Source organism: Rhinolophus hipposideros, assembly GCF_964194185.1.
Source record: "Rhinolophus hipposideros genome assembly, chromosome: 16".
NCBI lineage: Eukaryota > Metazoa > Chordata > Mammalia > Chiroptera > Rhinolophidae > Rhinolophus > Rhinolophus hipposideros.
The window spans coordinates 47,528,778-47,543,174 of NC_138062.1; the positions used below are offsets into that span (position 1 = coordinate 47,528,778).

At 48.2% G+C, this 14,397-nt stretch overlaps 1 protein-coding gene across 2 annotated transcripts in view; it reads left to right on the top strand.

Moving 5' to 3' along the window:
- The window catches only part of CACNA1A (calcium voltage-gated channel subunit alpha1 A), a 208,120-nt gene that overhangs the window by 156,536 nt on the left and 37,187 nt on the right, over positions 1 to 14,397 (top strand). For both annotated transcript variants that reach the window (XM_081075591.1, XM_081075590.1), the window contains 5 exons: positions 6,675 to 6,774; positions 8,432 to 8,592; positions 10,116 to 10,253; positions 11,941 to 12,142; positions 13,235 to 13,399. In XM_081075591.1, coding sequence (XP_080931717.1) covers positions 6,675 to 6,774; positions 8,432 to 8,592; positions 10,116 to 10,253; positions 11,941 to 12,142; positions 13,235 to 13,399 — 766 coding nt within the window. The remainder of the gene's footprint in view (positions 1 to 6,674; positions 6,775 to 8,431; positions 8,593 to 10,115; positions 10,254 to 11,940; positions 12,143 to 13,234; positions 13,400 to 14,397) is intronic.

Here is a 14,397-nt window from a genome sequence, read left to right on the forward strand (position 1 = left end):
AGTGAATCTCACATCCCCTTTCCTCCCTTGCTTCTGTTTCTCTCTTCCTCCTCCTCTCTTTCCCCTTTTTTCTGTCATTCCCTCTCTGGCTTCCTGTCCTGCTCTTTCGTCTCTCCCATCCTCCCTCCCTCCCATCCTCCCTCCCTCCCTCCCTTCTCCCCCATGCTGGTGGTGTGAGCCTGACCATCTGCCTAACATGAGTGTGACCTGCAGAAAGCAGGCACTTTGCCACACACTCTGGCATCAGGAGACCCAAACCCCTTCTTGTTCTGAGCAGGGGTGGTCTCCATGACAAGGGGGGACCAGCTCAGGCAGGCACCGCTCCCATACTTCCTCAACCCCTCCAGGATGACATCTGCACAGCAGCTCCCAAGTTGGTCATAGGTGGGGAGGACCCTGTCAATCACATCCACTTGTCCACACACAACCCTGCATTGCCAGCTGTGCCCTGGGTGGTGGGTTTTGCCCTCTGTGGCCACCACTGGATGTGGCACCGTAGAAGTGGTCTGATCAGCTCACCCTTGGTACTTCCTCCCAGACCTCGATGGAAGCTGACATGCTTCAGCTCTGGGGTGGGGCCCCCACTGATGCCTCATCCCACCTCCATCCCCCAATTTGACCTCACGATTTGAGGAAGGAATGGCCTTCTAAAGACCTGAGAACAAGTCTTTCAACCATACGGTTTTTGCCATGATGGGCTGTAGTTTGCAATATGCTGCTTCTGGACTCCCTGGACCCATCATTAGGCTCTACTTGAAGCAAACCTAATCTGCAAAAACAAAATAATTTTTCCACCAAAAATCAATCAACAGAATGATTCTTTGTGTTGCAAAAGAATCTGCCACAGGAAGCAGATTTTTATTTTTTTTTTAATTTTGAGTTTCCTTTTTAAATATAAAGTTATACAAAGGCATTCAAAAGGACCCTACCCCTCACAGAAATTTAGCAACATACTTGTAGAGTCAACCTTTTAAACTGGTTTCATGAAGTTGCTCCAGGCATAAAGCCAGCCAGCCCGTGACCTTGAAAATCCCTATTTCTAATTTTTTTTTTCATTCCCATGCAAGGGAAGGATCCAGACAACGATTTCAGGCCATCCTGTGAGCCTCAGTGTGCTCGTATTTCTCACAGGAACTGTGAGGTCGGAGATTTTGCCAGTGGAATCCTGACAAGTGCCAGGGCTTCTCATGGGGTTTTGGAAAAGCTGACAATAATGGAAGCACCTTTTTACGTTGGGCATAGGGATGGGAGAGGTAGACCCAGAGACCCCACTCCTGACACCCTTCCCACCTCACTGCCAAGAATCCATCTGGTATTGCCACTACTCCTCCAGGTCAGGGCTGCAGGCCTGGCACAACTGGCTAAGCACCTTGATCAAGCCACTCCTGCATGCCCATGGGGTCAAGCTGCCAGAAAGCTAGAGAAGGACCCCTCAACCTGCAACTGTTTACCCAGTAAAAGCTTCAGAATCCTCCCCCTGGCTGCAAGGTTGTGGCCTCCTCTGCCTGAGAAGTTCTCTCACCCTACTAGGACTTCACTTACTGTCTTTCCTTGTTACCACATGGATGTCACTTTGGCAGGAGAAGAGTGCTAAGTACCTAGCCCTAAGGTCCTTCCTTTCTTTCCTTTTTGGTCTTTTAACTTGCTTAATCTGTTCCGTGTGCCCAGCTTCTCATAGACAGGGCTGAGAACCACAAGTGTTAGATTAACCTTATTGTTTTGAAACAAGGTTCCTGTGATTCTGTCTGGTTTCTCTATAGATGTGTGAGTCCCTTAGCTTCTCTGTGCCTCAGTTCCCCCATAAAATCAAGAAACTTGACTTGGTAATAGTGATACTAACAGCCATCTATGTGATCTTCACAACAACCCCATGTGGGAAGTTCCTAGTGTTCCCATTTTGTAGATGCCCAAACTGAGGCCCAGAGGGAAACGAGTCTAGCAAGATCACTGAGTCAAGTTCTGCTGTCAGATTCAGGGTTGCTGCCCATCTCCCAGGCCCGATCCTGAAGGTTTTCAGGAGTTGGCACAATGAGACTTGGCAGCCCAGCCAGCCTGGATTCCTGGAGGCCCCAGCAAGGCCTGGAAATCCAGGGGAAGAGGGCATGAGGCTCTTCCCTTACTTGTTGCAAGGAATCTTGCTGTTCCAGCCTTTTGGGCCGGAGGCAAGGATTCTGCTACAGGGATGTGATTGCGGCCCTGTCTCAGATATGAGAAGACGTTCCCTGTGGTCCTCCAAGGGATGTGTCGAAGCTCTCCCGACAGCTTCCACCCCTCCTGCATCTCGCCCAAATGTCTGTGTGTGTGTGTCCTGCTCCATCCACTGACCGAGTGCCATGTCCACATGACCACCGCTAACACGCCATCTCATGAGCCTTCTCACATGATATCACGCTCTGCGCCCCTGCATCGGGGCAGCCAACTGACACGTCTCAGCAGCTAGCAGCTCGTGACCCTGCCCTCACTGCCAAGAGTCCATCTGGCACTGCCACTCCTCCCTCAAGGCAGGCCAGCACAGGTGGCCAAGCGCCTTGATCAAGCCTCTCCTGCACGTTCAGGAGCTGAATTGCCAGGAAGCCAAAGAAGGAGCCCTCAGGCTATCACTTCTTTTATCCCCATCCTCAAAACAGCCCCTGCCCCCTGAAGGCATTCTTTTTCTTGCATGTAACAAAAAGAAGATTAGAGTGCAAGATTCACATACCTGGGTTTAAATCTCAGTCTGCTGCTTCCCGCCTACATGACCTGGGGCACGTCACTGTCCCTCTCTGGGCCTCAGCTTCCTCATCTGGAAAATGGGCATAATGGGAAAATGGGCAAGATGACATAATGGTGTCATCTTCCCATAGATAGACACACAGACATTCAGAAGAGTCACATATTACACCTAAAGTCAGCAAGTTAGGCAAAAATTGTTGAACAATCTCTTAGTCTATAAAGGGAAATCTACACAATTCTGTGTATGCTGTGATTCCTAGATACTTAGAGCTTTGAGAACCACTAAACTAAAGCAAAAAAGGTAGTAGGGAGGGAAAACCCATGGGAGCAATTGTAGACTTTTAAATCATTCTGTATTTTTGAAAATAGCACTAACTTCAAAAGGAATGATGGATGGAAAATTCTGTCGGGACCTACATGGCGGTGGTGCTCCCACCATTCTCCCGGCAGTCAAATTTTTCTCACCTTGATTTCCATTCATGATTGGAGGGTTGTCATGATGCCAAGAGATTTCTCCAGGCCCACATTTTCTCAGAGGACTCTTGAGAGTTGCCCCTTAATTTTATCCCAGGTGGGAACTCTTTGCTGACCCCTCCTTCATAACTTAGGGCATAAAGCCAAGGCTATTGCTACTGTTCATTGAACATCCGAGTCCCAAAGGCCTTTTTTACAGATGAGGATAAGAATTAGGGGCAGAGCTGAGATTCAAACCCAGGTCCCCAGCTCCAAAGCTCACAACGTTCAAAGCATTCCTAAAACCTTCCAGCACCAGAACCCCTGGAGAAAAGGGGTTTCTCCAGCTCTTGGCAGTGACTTTCAGTTGCAATTTCGCCTTTGGTCATTGATAACCTTCTGGCTGTCCTGCTACTTGGAAATTTAGCTTTCTTGGTGCTGTCGGGCAGTGCCAGGGGCCTACCAAGGGCAGGGGACTGAGCGGGGGACTTCCAGATGAAAGGATGGACATAAGCCAGAGCCACAAGCTTGAGGCTGCCCCTCCTGGTGCCTGGGCAAGGCAGGGGGGTGCTCAAGTGTGCGTGTGTGTATGTGCGTGTTCTGTGTTCTTTCTTCTGAGGCCGCTTACGATCTGTCTCTCCCTCCGACGCCACCTCACCAGGAGCAGCACACGGTAAAGTCTCTCTCTCTCTCTCTCTCTCTCTCTCTCTCTCTCTCTCTCTCTCTGTCTCTCTCTCTCTGTCTCTCTCTCTCTCTCTCTCTGTCTCTCTCTCTCTGTCTCTCTCTCTCTCTCTCTCTCTCTCTCGCTCGTTTGTCTCTCGTTCTCCGTGCCCTGGTGCAGCCGTGTTGATTCTGGGCCTGTTTCCGTGACCTTGTGTCCTTGCTGACGTCCTGTCGCTTGCAGTGACCAGAGCCCCCCTCAGCCTGCCCCCAAGGGAGGAGGGACCCTGAAGGTTCTTGGCCACTGCCTCCCACCATGACCACTGCTAGCCCACTTCTTGGTGGAGAACAGAAAGTGGGTGGGGGGCCTCCCCAGGGCCTGATTTGAATATGGCGGTTGACGTGGATGGTTAACTAGTTACCAGAGGAATCAAAGTGTCCACCTCCCAGATGGGAGAAGGGTGAACCGTCCAAGCAGCTGAGACTTGGGCTCTGAGAGGAGAAATCAACCACTCCCCTCCCAGCAGTGTCTACACTCTTGGCAAAGTGGTTCCAAAATCTGCTTGTTTTCTGAGAGCACATTGATCAAGTTACTCCTGCATGCTCAGGGGCCAAACTGCCAGGAGCACTCTCCTCAGTGCCTCAGGAAACAGGACTGTTTCTCAGCGTCTCCAGGGGACAGAGTGCCTCCTGGAAGAGAGACCCCCACATCGGCCATGGAGTCATTTTCAGATGAGTGGATGTCCCCGGGAAGCATGTTCCCAAATGTCAGCTGTTCAGCACATCAAGATTTTAGCCAGTCTCACATGCAACCTGGAAGTCTATTTGCTTGACATTTTCCCCTCCAGCACATAATCTAAATTTCATTTTAATTTTGCTAAGAAATTGTATCTTCCGTTTACAACCAGTATTGTTAACCTCAGACAGAACCACGATTGCAAAGGGGAATGAAACAGTTGCCCTGCTGGTTGTTGCGTTCAAGCTGCATTCTCTATTAAAAGAAGAATTAGTGTTTGGGACTTAGTAGCACAAACCGGAGACTTTCTTTCTGACCAAAGTGGAAGGCCTAAAAGATACTTGTAGAAGAAATAATTGTCTCCCTACATGATCCAATTATTTAATTGTGTCCCTTTTCTGCCCCAGATGATCTCAATGAGTCCCTTGAGGTGTGTCTCACACTTTGGGGGCACAGCCTTGAGATAATAATGATGACTTTGGTTTAAAAGGGAAAACACACGTTCAGGCTACTGAGTCCGAAGCATAGCTGTGCCTGGCTGGCTAACGTCCAGTTCTCCTCTTTATTCCCTGAAAAAATGAGAGAAGGGAACCCTAAAAGAGCAAATGGTATGAAAAAGGATGTTTTTGCACCTAGACATCCAGACTGTGGTGGGAGGAGTCTCTGGGAAAGCTCTATCCATGATCCAGGAGGTAATTATAATATAAAGATGATTGCTAGGAGACACCCCCCCACCCCCAAAGAACTCTAATCTGGATCCATTCACATGTGACCACATGCCAGGTATATGCTGGGTGCTGGTCCAAGAACCAAGATTAAAGGGAGAATGAACACATAAAGGAATAAACCACAGTTTAAGCCTTTGAGGAGTTTTCTGTCTAAGTTCAGAAGCAAAGACAAAGAAAGATGATTCTGAAATAGCATTAGGGTCCAGCAGAACTCAGAGGCAGGCAGGGGAGGCTGTTGGATGAAGGAGCATTTAACTTGACTTTCAGGACTGCATAGTCCTGTGAATGGAGAAGAGCAGGGAGGGTGTTACTAGCGGCACAAACAATATGTGCAAACACAGAGGCAAGAGTGTGGCTGAGGTTTGGGGTGTGTAGCAATAGATGGGAATGCAAATATTAAGGTAAGTTGAGCTAGATTTCAAAGAGCTTTGAATGAGGTGTAAGAAGTTTATATGTCTAGGAATTCCCGTGTGTCAGAGGATTCTGAGCAGGAGAGAGACGTGGTCCCCCAGTGGTTGACTTTGACCACTGAGTGCAGAAAAGTTGGAAGGAGAGACGGGTGGCGGAAAAGTTGGGAAATGGGGAACCTAAGATGGCGGCCAGGGACAGATGGTGGGGATGTTTAGGAGAGAAACCCGCTGGGGGGGGGGGCTCAAGCAAGTGAACATGACTCGGGTTTCTGCCTTGGGCAACTAGCTGGGTGGTGAGTACCATTCACAAGCCTTTGGTGGCCACACCCAATGCCCTCCTCTTAGAGGACCTAAATCATGGTTGGCTGAGGGTGTCATGGCATCCCCAGGGTCTGCATTGCTAAAATCTCACACCCAGTGGACTCTGGGCTGAGCCTCTATGCAGCTGTCTGTCAAAGATGAGCAAAGAGCCTCTGGAAGGAGAAGGCAGTGGTTCAACATTATCACCTAATGTTCTGGTTCTTCCCACTCCTGGGGGCTCAGGGAATACGGGGGTGAGGTCTTGGTTTAAGGGCTGCCTTAAGCATTTCTTGAATCCTGTTGGAAGGGTGAAAAAAATCTTGTTTTCTAAGAGTCCGCCAAGAACACCTCCAAGGAAAGAGCACAGAGGGCAGCCAAGCTCCCCTGTGCTGAGTCTGAGGGCTACCACAGGCAGCTATTCAGGCCCAGTGAGATGGTGGAGGGACCTCAAGCCCTCACACCAGAACCACAAAAGTCATCTGCTCACTGGCTCCCAAGCTCAGACATAGCGGTGAACTGGGCCGCTCTTCCCCAGCAAGGGCAGGACTGTGCCAGGCTCACCCCAGATACCTAGGCCTGGGAGAGTGGGGTCATGTGGAGCCGTGCGCCACCCACCACCCAGCCTGACCTCTGCTCCCTCTCTTCCCTTGTCCCCACCCTAACATCCCTCAACAGTGGCAATAGCAAAGGAAAGGACATCAACACGATCAAATCCCTCCGGGTCCTCCGGGTGCTACGACCTCTTAAAACCATCAAGCGGTTGCCAAAGCTCAAGGTGAGATTGGGGCATGTGGGGGGCCAGTTGGGGTTGCCATGTACAGTTGAGCAGGTTGCACACTGCTCAAGGATACTACATTGAAAGGGGTGCTGATAACATTGCAGCTATTGCGTATGGATATATTTTTACAATTTTCCAGCAGATGGCAGTAAAGTGGATCTAACAAAATCTATAGATGACAATTTTCTGTTAGATGAAATGTCTCCTCCAAGATTGGAATCCCTTTTCCTAATTCACATGAAGTCATCATGTGGATGAAACTGGACATAACCCTAATCTGGAAAGCGGGACACTAGGTTTCTTCCCATATAACCTTTAACTTGTCATCTACCTGTTCTAGGCTCCAATATTTCCTGTTCAAAGATACAAACTAACATTTCTCAAAAGCTTATCATCCCCCACCCCCCAAAAAAGGAAGAAAGAAACAAAATGAAACCTAGTCATTCAAGTACATCTTTTCAATTCACACTCCACCTGAGGGCCACCTGCATTATCTCTTAATGTTTCTTTAAATCAAGTCACTTTGTGGTGTTTTTTTTTTTTACTTAAATGGCTGTATTTTAAAAGGAAATGCTATATCCAGTTTCTCAAGTTGGAAAACCAGCACCCACTGTTAACAGAAGATGGAACTAAATATCTGTTCTTTAAAAAAAAAAAAAAAAAAAAGATTGAAATCTAGCCAAATACAGTTGCCTGACAAAGGCTTTGAGCAGTGGATGCTGCGCTTTCTTGGTTAAAAGGAAAAGTATCAATGTTCGGTGTTAACATAGTATCAACTAAGGAAGACTCTGGCCTTCACTCAAAAGGATCCAAAGAAAATTGGAGCAGGAATAACTTTGTTACCATGAGATTCAATGCTGCTTAGTGTTAGTCTTCTATAAGACGTAAGATATCACCCCGGTGTGCCCTCCCCTCCATGATTTTGGAAATATTGATATGAATACCAATATGTTGATGAATGTGTAAAGAGTCGAGATGTGGCTGTCCTTTGAATGTGAAAGCTGGCTTGCATTGAAATACATGGAATTCCAGCAGTATTAGGTTCAACAGTTCTTCACCATTTTCTGGGTCACAGCCCCCTTCGAAAGCCCCATGAAAGCTGTGCACTCTGTCCTCCTGGGGAAGGTTGGCAAAGCTAGCCCATAATTCCGGCCAGTTCGATGATCCTTGATGCCCACTTATGGTTAGGATCCACTAGAAGGAGAACGGGTAGGGGACATTCTGGACCAGGATCCCCTTCTCTGGTGGTGGACAGAAGGATTCCTTCCTGCCCAGGGCACAATCTCCTCGGCACGTGGTCATCTTTCAAATCTAGAGCGCCCCCTACTGCTCAGTGGACAAAAGGGAGGAGACCAGAACTGCAGATGATGGCAAACCGTGTGGTGTGAGGCAGGGACACAAAATTAACAGGAAATGACCTCTATTGAGGACCTTTCCCCTTGCACTGAACTTGGACAGGCTCAAAGAAGTGGTTCTACTTCCCAGGGGGTGAGATTGGACGTTTTAGGTGCATAGGAGCTCAGGATCAGGCCCAGCCCCGGCACGTACGTCTCAGAATTGTGCGATAGTGGCCACACTTCGGTACTCGGGGCTGCTAGAGGCGAAGGCCAGCCGGCTCCCGGCCCCTCACGCCCTCTCTCCACCCACCCACTAGGCCGTGTTTGACTGTGTGGTGAACTCGCTCAAGAACGTTTTCAACATCCTTATTGTGTACATGCTCTTCATGTTCATCTTCGCCGTGGTGGCCGTGCAGCTCTTCAAGGGGAAGTTCTTCCACTGCACCGATGAGTCCAAGGAGTTTGAAAAAGACTGTCGGTAGGTCTCCACTCCCCTAGGCGTCCCCACTGGGGCAGGTGGGTGGGGCATGGCAGAAGCACCAGGCTCTGGGGCTTGGACATCGCCGTGCTGAGCATGGGGAGTGACACAGATGCAACCAGCTTGGATCTGGAGTAGAAGGAAAAACAGTTTTGTACCTTCAGTCGCTGCCCACCACTTTGGGATGAGCCATAAACTAGTTGCTTAACTTTTCAGTCACCAGCTTTGTCAAGTGGGGGATATTAGTACACTTCCACGTTCCCTGATTTGAAACCTTTATAGGCAGATGTGTTTCAAAATCAGAATAGTTTGAGATTTCAGAAAGGTAGTATAGTGCATGTTTCATATAGGACATAACACCTTCAGCTGGAGCCAAGGCAGCCGTGCCATCAAACACAATATTTCTGCCAGGAAACATATATAACTATTACATTTGCACCAAATGGGATAAATAACAAGTATCAAAAGCCTCACATCATCAAAAAAAAAAAAAGCCTCACATCCAATTGGGTCAAGTTTTGTTACCAGACAAATTAGATCAGAGATGGGCAAACCTTGCCAAGGGCCAGATAGTAAATAGTATTGGCTGTATAGGTCATATAGTACCTGTTTTGACTACTCAGTGCTGCCTTCATAGTTCAAAAGCAGCCAGAGACAACAGGTAAACAAATGAGCATGGCCGTATGCTGATAAAACTTTATTTCTGGAAACTAAAATTTGAATTTTGTATAATTTTTACTTGTCATGAATGATTTGTTTTCAAAAAGCATTAAAACAAATTTATTTTTAAAGAAAAGAAAACATTCTCAGTTTGTGAGCCATACAAAAACCAGTCCAGATTTGGTCTACAGGCCATGATTTGCCCATCCCTGAGTTAGGGAAAAAGTGTTTGGTTTTCAGAACTTTCTGGATTTTCAAATTGTGGATAAGGGATTATGGACCTGAAATCCCCCCATCTTTGGGTCATCTTCACAATGGAAAGCTCAGAGCTCAGCTCAGGAAAGTGCTGAGCCTTTAACTTAACCAAGCACTCAGTAAATGTTATTGGTCCTGTTATGGCAAACAGCCACCGTTGTTATTTTGGTGGCTGTTCCCTAGAATTGGAAGGATCCCAAGCATTTGGCTAGGAATCTGGAGCTCAGCCTTGTTTCTTGCCCTGAAAAGGAGCAGCCGCTGCCCCCAGTGGCCTGATGTACCCAGAAATGTGTCTGTATCTATCCCTGTTCTTAACCCCCCGAGTCTGAAACTGCCCCCTCAAGTCTAGAAGCTTTCAAGTTGGAAGAGAGGTCTAAACTGAGTCGGCTCTTCCACTGGTGGCAGGGTCATGGCGTCATCTGTGGGTTTGTCTCCAAGTGCATGCACACATCCTCCAGGGAGAAATAGGGGTGTCACTGCTTCCCGGGCTGAGGGAGAGGCAGCGTGGGCTGATGGGCCCCTCTTCCTCCTCCTGTCTCCAGTGGCCAAAGACAAATGTCCAGAGCCCCCTTCCTCCTCTTACTAATGGTCCCCATTTTCTGTGGCAGTGGCAAGTACCTCCTCTATGAGAAGAATGAGGTGAAGGCACGAGACCGAGAGTGGAAGAAGTATGAATTCCATTACGACAACGTTCTGTGGGCTCTGCTGACCCTCTTCACTGTGTCCACGGGAGAAGGCTGGCCACAGTAAGTGGCCTAACGAGAAGGCCCCGTAGGAGGAGCTCAGGGGCCTCAGGGAGCAGGAGAGGAAAGGGTCTGAGAGCCTAGTGTTGAGAAAGGTCTGCAAAGGGACAGTTTGCTCCTGGCTGCCCAAGTTGGGGATCCTGCTAAATGCCCAAGGGGCTGTCACCAGGACAGCAACCTCCATGTGTAGTCGGGTTTGTAGGGGCAGAAATCCAGCGGTCACTCGGTTCGCCGAGCCCTGAGTGTACAGGCCTGTGTCCCCCAGAACCACCCAGAAGGGACACTGTTCCTAGTATACAGAAAGGCTCTGTGTATACAGACAGTCACATCCTCTTAACTCTTTCTTTGCTGGAGAACACAAATCTCCAAGACACGCGTGTGGACGTGGCATTGTCCAAGTCCATTTGACTATGGGTTCGTTTCTCTCCCGGAGAGGGCCAGGGCTGGGGTGAGACAGGCGAGGCTGAACCGTGCAATTGCAGAGGCGGACCCTGTCTTTATTTAAAATTTTGATATTTTGTTCATCATAGGCTTTGGGGGCACTTATTTTGATTTATTAAAACATTGAAGGAAAATACTATTTATCTTGGTTATGGAGGATGTTGGCGCCCCCTTAAATTTTGCCCATGGCAAGTGCCTCATTCTCCTTTCCTTAGTCCAGGTTCTTCCCCCAGAGGTCTTGGAAATGCCAAGTTGAAGGCTGAGTAGATCCTAGCATGTACCCTCAGCATCCTCAGCCCTTCCTCCTCTCAGCAAACACACCAACCCACACTTTTCTACTCTCCCACGCATACACTCAGTACCTACACACGGAGCCCATGCTAAACCAGAAGTCACCTTTGAGTGAATTTGTTAAAGATACCCTTTCCTAGTATACCTGAAACTAATATAAAATATTACTGAATGTCAACTATGACTTTAAAAAAAGAAATAAGTTAAAAAACAAACAAAAAAGATAACCCTTCCTCAACAGACTTCACTTCCATCTGTCAGAAAATCATTACAATATACTTAATGATTTTGCTCAAATAAGGCACTTTCTGGCCACCTGCCAAAAACTTGTCACCACGAATACATAAATCTATCATCTCTACAGTATGAATGGCACCCCTTTGACACAGAGCCCTTGAGCAGTGCACAACCTGTGCAATTATACAGAGCAGCTATGCACATATACACTCTTATGTGCATCTCCATTGCACTTCCTCAGCTCCCACCAACAGCGGTGCTTAAATAACCCCCACCACACACACACACACACCTGCTTCCATGACCCCCTACTCGCGCCCATCCACTAACACAAACATGGTTTCAAATCCCAACTCAGCCACATCTGAGTGGGTGATCTTCAGCAAGTCACTTTAGATTGCTGAATCTCAGTTTCCTTGTGTGCAAAATGGAGCCAGTAAGAACCTCGCTGAGAGAGTTGCTGAGAAAATAAATAAAACATTGAACATCATTTCTAGCACATAACAGTGTCTCAATACAGGCGGTAACAGTAACTGACATTGTTGTCAATATTCCCCACAGACAAGGAGGTGGGAAGTTTTAAGACTTCATAAAGTAACCACGGTATCTGAAGTCAGAAAACTGTGATTACTTTCATTTCTTGTCCATTTCCTCTTACTATTTCCCTCTATTCCTATTCCCTTGTCCCACTTGCCCCCTCTCTCCACCTCTGTCCTCACAGGGTCCTAAAGCACTCAGTGGATGCCACCTTCGAGAATCAGGGTCCCAGCCCTGGGTACCGCATGGAGATGTCCATCTTCTATGTCGTCTACTTTGTCGTGTTCCCCTTCTTCTTCGTCAATATTTTTGTGGCCTTGATCATCATCACCTTCCAGGAGCAGGGGGACAAGATGATGGAGGAATACAGCCTGGAGAAAAATGAGGTGCCATTTCCTGGTTGCATCCCTATTTAAAAACAGACACCCTCCAGCTCAACTTCCCCCACACACACACTCAAAGAAACCAGCTTCTGGAGATATGGGGAAGGAACAGCAGCATTGTCCAAGCAGAATCCAGTCTACAGGGCTGGTTTCCAGAGGAAAATGCATCAGACAGAAGGTGTATGTATCAGTCAGTTTAGACTAGGTTCTAGATTATGCTGCAGTGACAAACAGCCCCAGAATCTCAATGCTAGATAACCACAAAGAGGATGATTTCTTGCTCTCCTGGCATGTCTAAGTGGTTCTGCCCTACGTCATCATTATCCTGGTTCCCTCTCTGACACTAAAGTTAAAAAAGAGAGTACATATGTCAAAGCATGGTTCAACTCTTGAGGCTTGTGCCCAGAAGTGACACAGGTCACAACTGCTCACATATCACTAACCAGAGCAAGTCACACATCCATGTGTGATATCAATGGGGTGGGGAAGTAGAATACCCCTCAAGGAGGGGTAGTGAATATTTATGAATGAAAATCCAGTGCGCCAGAGCATATAGAATGATCCTTTGTCCTTCTAGCTTCATCCAAGCTAGGTGGAGAACCTAGCATGTATCCTTCCTCTACTCTGTTGGCCCCTGAGACATCATAATCATGATTCCTCCCTCTTTCCCTCCCTCCAAGAGAAAGAGAAGGAGAAGCAAAGTGATCAGTAGGCAAGAATGGTTAGGCTTCAAAGTCAAACTTTGGTTTAAATTCAGGTTTGGCCCACTTGGCCACCTCAGATAAGTGGCTTAACTTCTCTGAGCCTCTTTTTCTCATCTGCAAAGTGGGGCCGTTGATTGTACCCACTTCCCATGTTTGCTAAGGGGATTCCATGAGATAATGGGAGACATGTCAGCGCAAGTTCTGGCAGACGATGACTTCTCAAGGAGCCATAGCTGTTGGGAGAACTCCATTCTGGTGAGGAAAGTCCAGGAATCCTGGCTGGGGGAAGGAGAAGCAGAAATGCAAACAGATGTGCTGACCTAGAGGGAGGGTACTCACTATCCAGCGCCGTCCTCCTCTGGGCCTCACGCCACTGGCCTGTCTCCCGCAGAGGGCCTGCATCGACTTCGCCATCAGCGCCAAACCTCTGACCCGACACATGCCCCAGAACAAGCAGAGCTTCCAGTACCGCATGTGGCAGTTCGTGGTGTCGCCGCCTTTCGAGTACACCATCATGGCCATGATCGCCCTCAATACCATCGTGCTCATGATGAAGGTGAGCCCCCAGCCCTGCTGCACCCTGCCGCGTCCCTGCCCTTCACAACTGCCCTCCCCCCGCAAAATGGAACCATCTGCTGGGGGTCTTCCCGGACAGACCACACTATGTCACTACCCAGCCTTTGCTCCAGCTATTCCCCCTGCCTGACACAATTCCCACCAGTCTGCCTGGCCAGCTTCTTCCAACAGCACCTGCACAGCTCTTCCTCCAGGAAGCCTTCCCTGATCTCCCAGGACTGTACCAGGTGCCCATCTTTGCAAGCATCCTACAGTTACCTCCCATGCCCTAGTAACAGTGTGAGTTGCCCGACAGCCTCCCCCACCAGCCTGTGAGCTCTGAGCCAGACAAGTCTTAGTCACCCCTGAATTCCTGGGGTTCAGCAAGGACCTGGCTCAGAGGAAACGAAGCCCTTGATAAATGTTTGATGAGTGACATGAGGAAGAAGGGGCAGGTAAGGACCTTGACACCCTCAGGGTGATAGAACCTCTTGAGAGTGAAAAGTCACAACCTTTCTTTCACCCTGTGCTTTGGAGACCAAAAGCCCGGAGGCAAGTCCAGCTTTGCCATTTAACTCATTGTTTCCCCTTGCACAGTGACCCATGACTTTTCAGGGCCTCAGTTTCCCTGTCAATAAAGTGGGAATGTTAATAATAGCACCTTCCACCGCCCTGGTGGACGAAGAGGATTGAATGAGAAAGTTCATGCAGACGTTAGCACGTTTCTCGACACTTCAAAAGCACTCAATAAATTTAGCTGCAAATTTTTGAATTGGCAAAAAAGCAGTGCCTATTTTTGCTCAAAAACTCTTCTCATAAGCAAATTCTTTTATCTTTTCCTTATGGTGCCGAACAGTTTCAAACAAACAGAAGAAAGACAGATAGTAGAGTGCTGTGCTTCTCATACTGTAAGATGCTCACGAACTACTTGGGCATCTTGTTAAATTCAGGTGCTGGTTCAGCAGTTCCAGGGCGGGACTGGGACTCTGCACTTCCAAC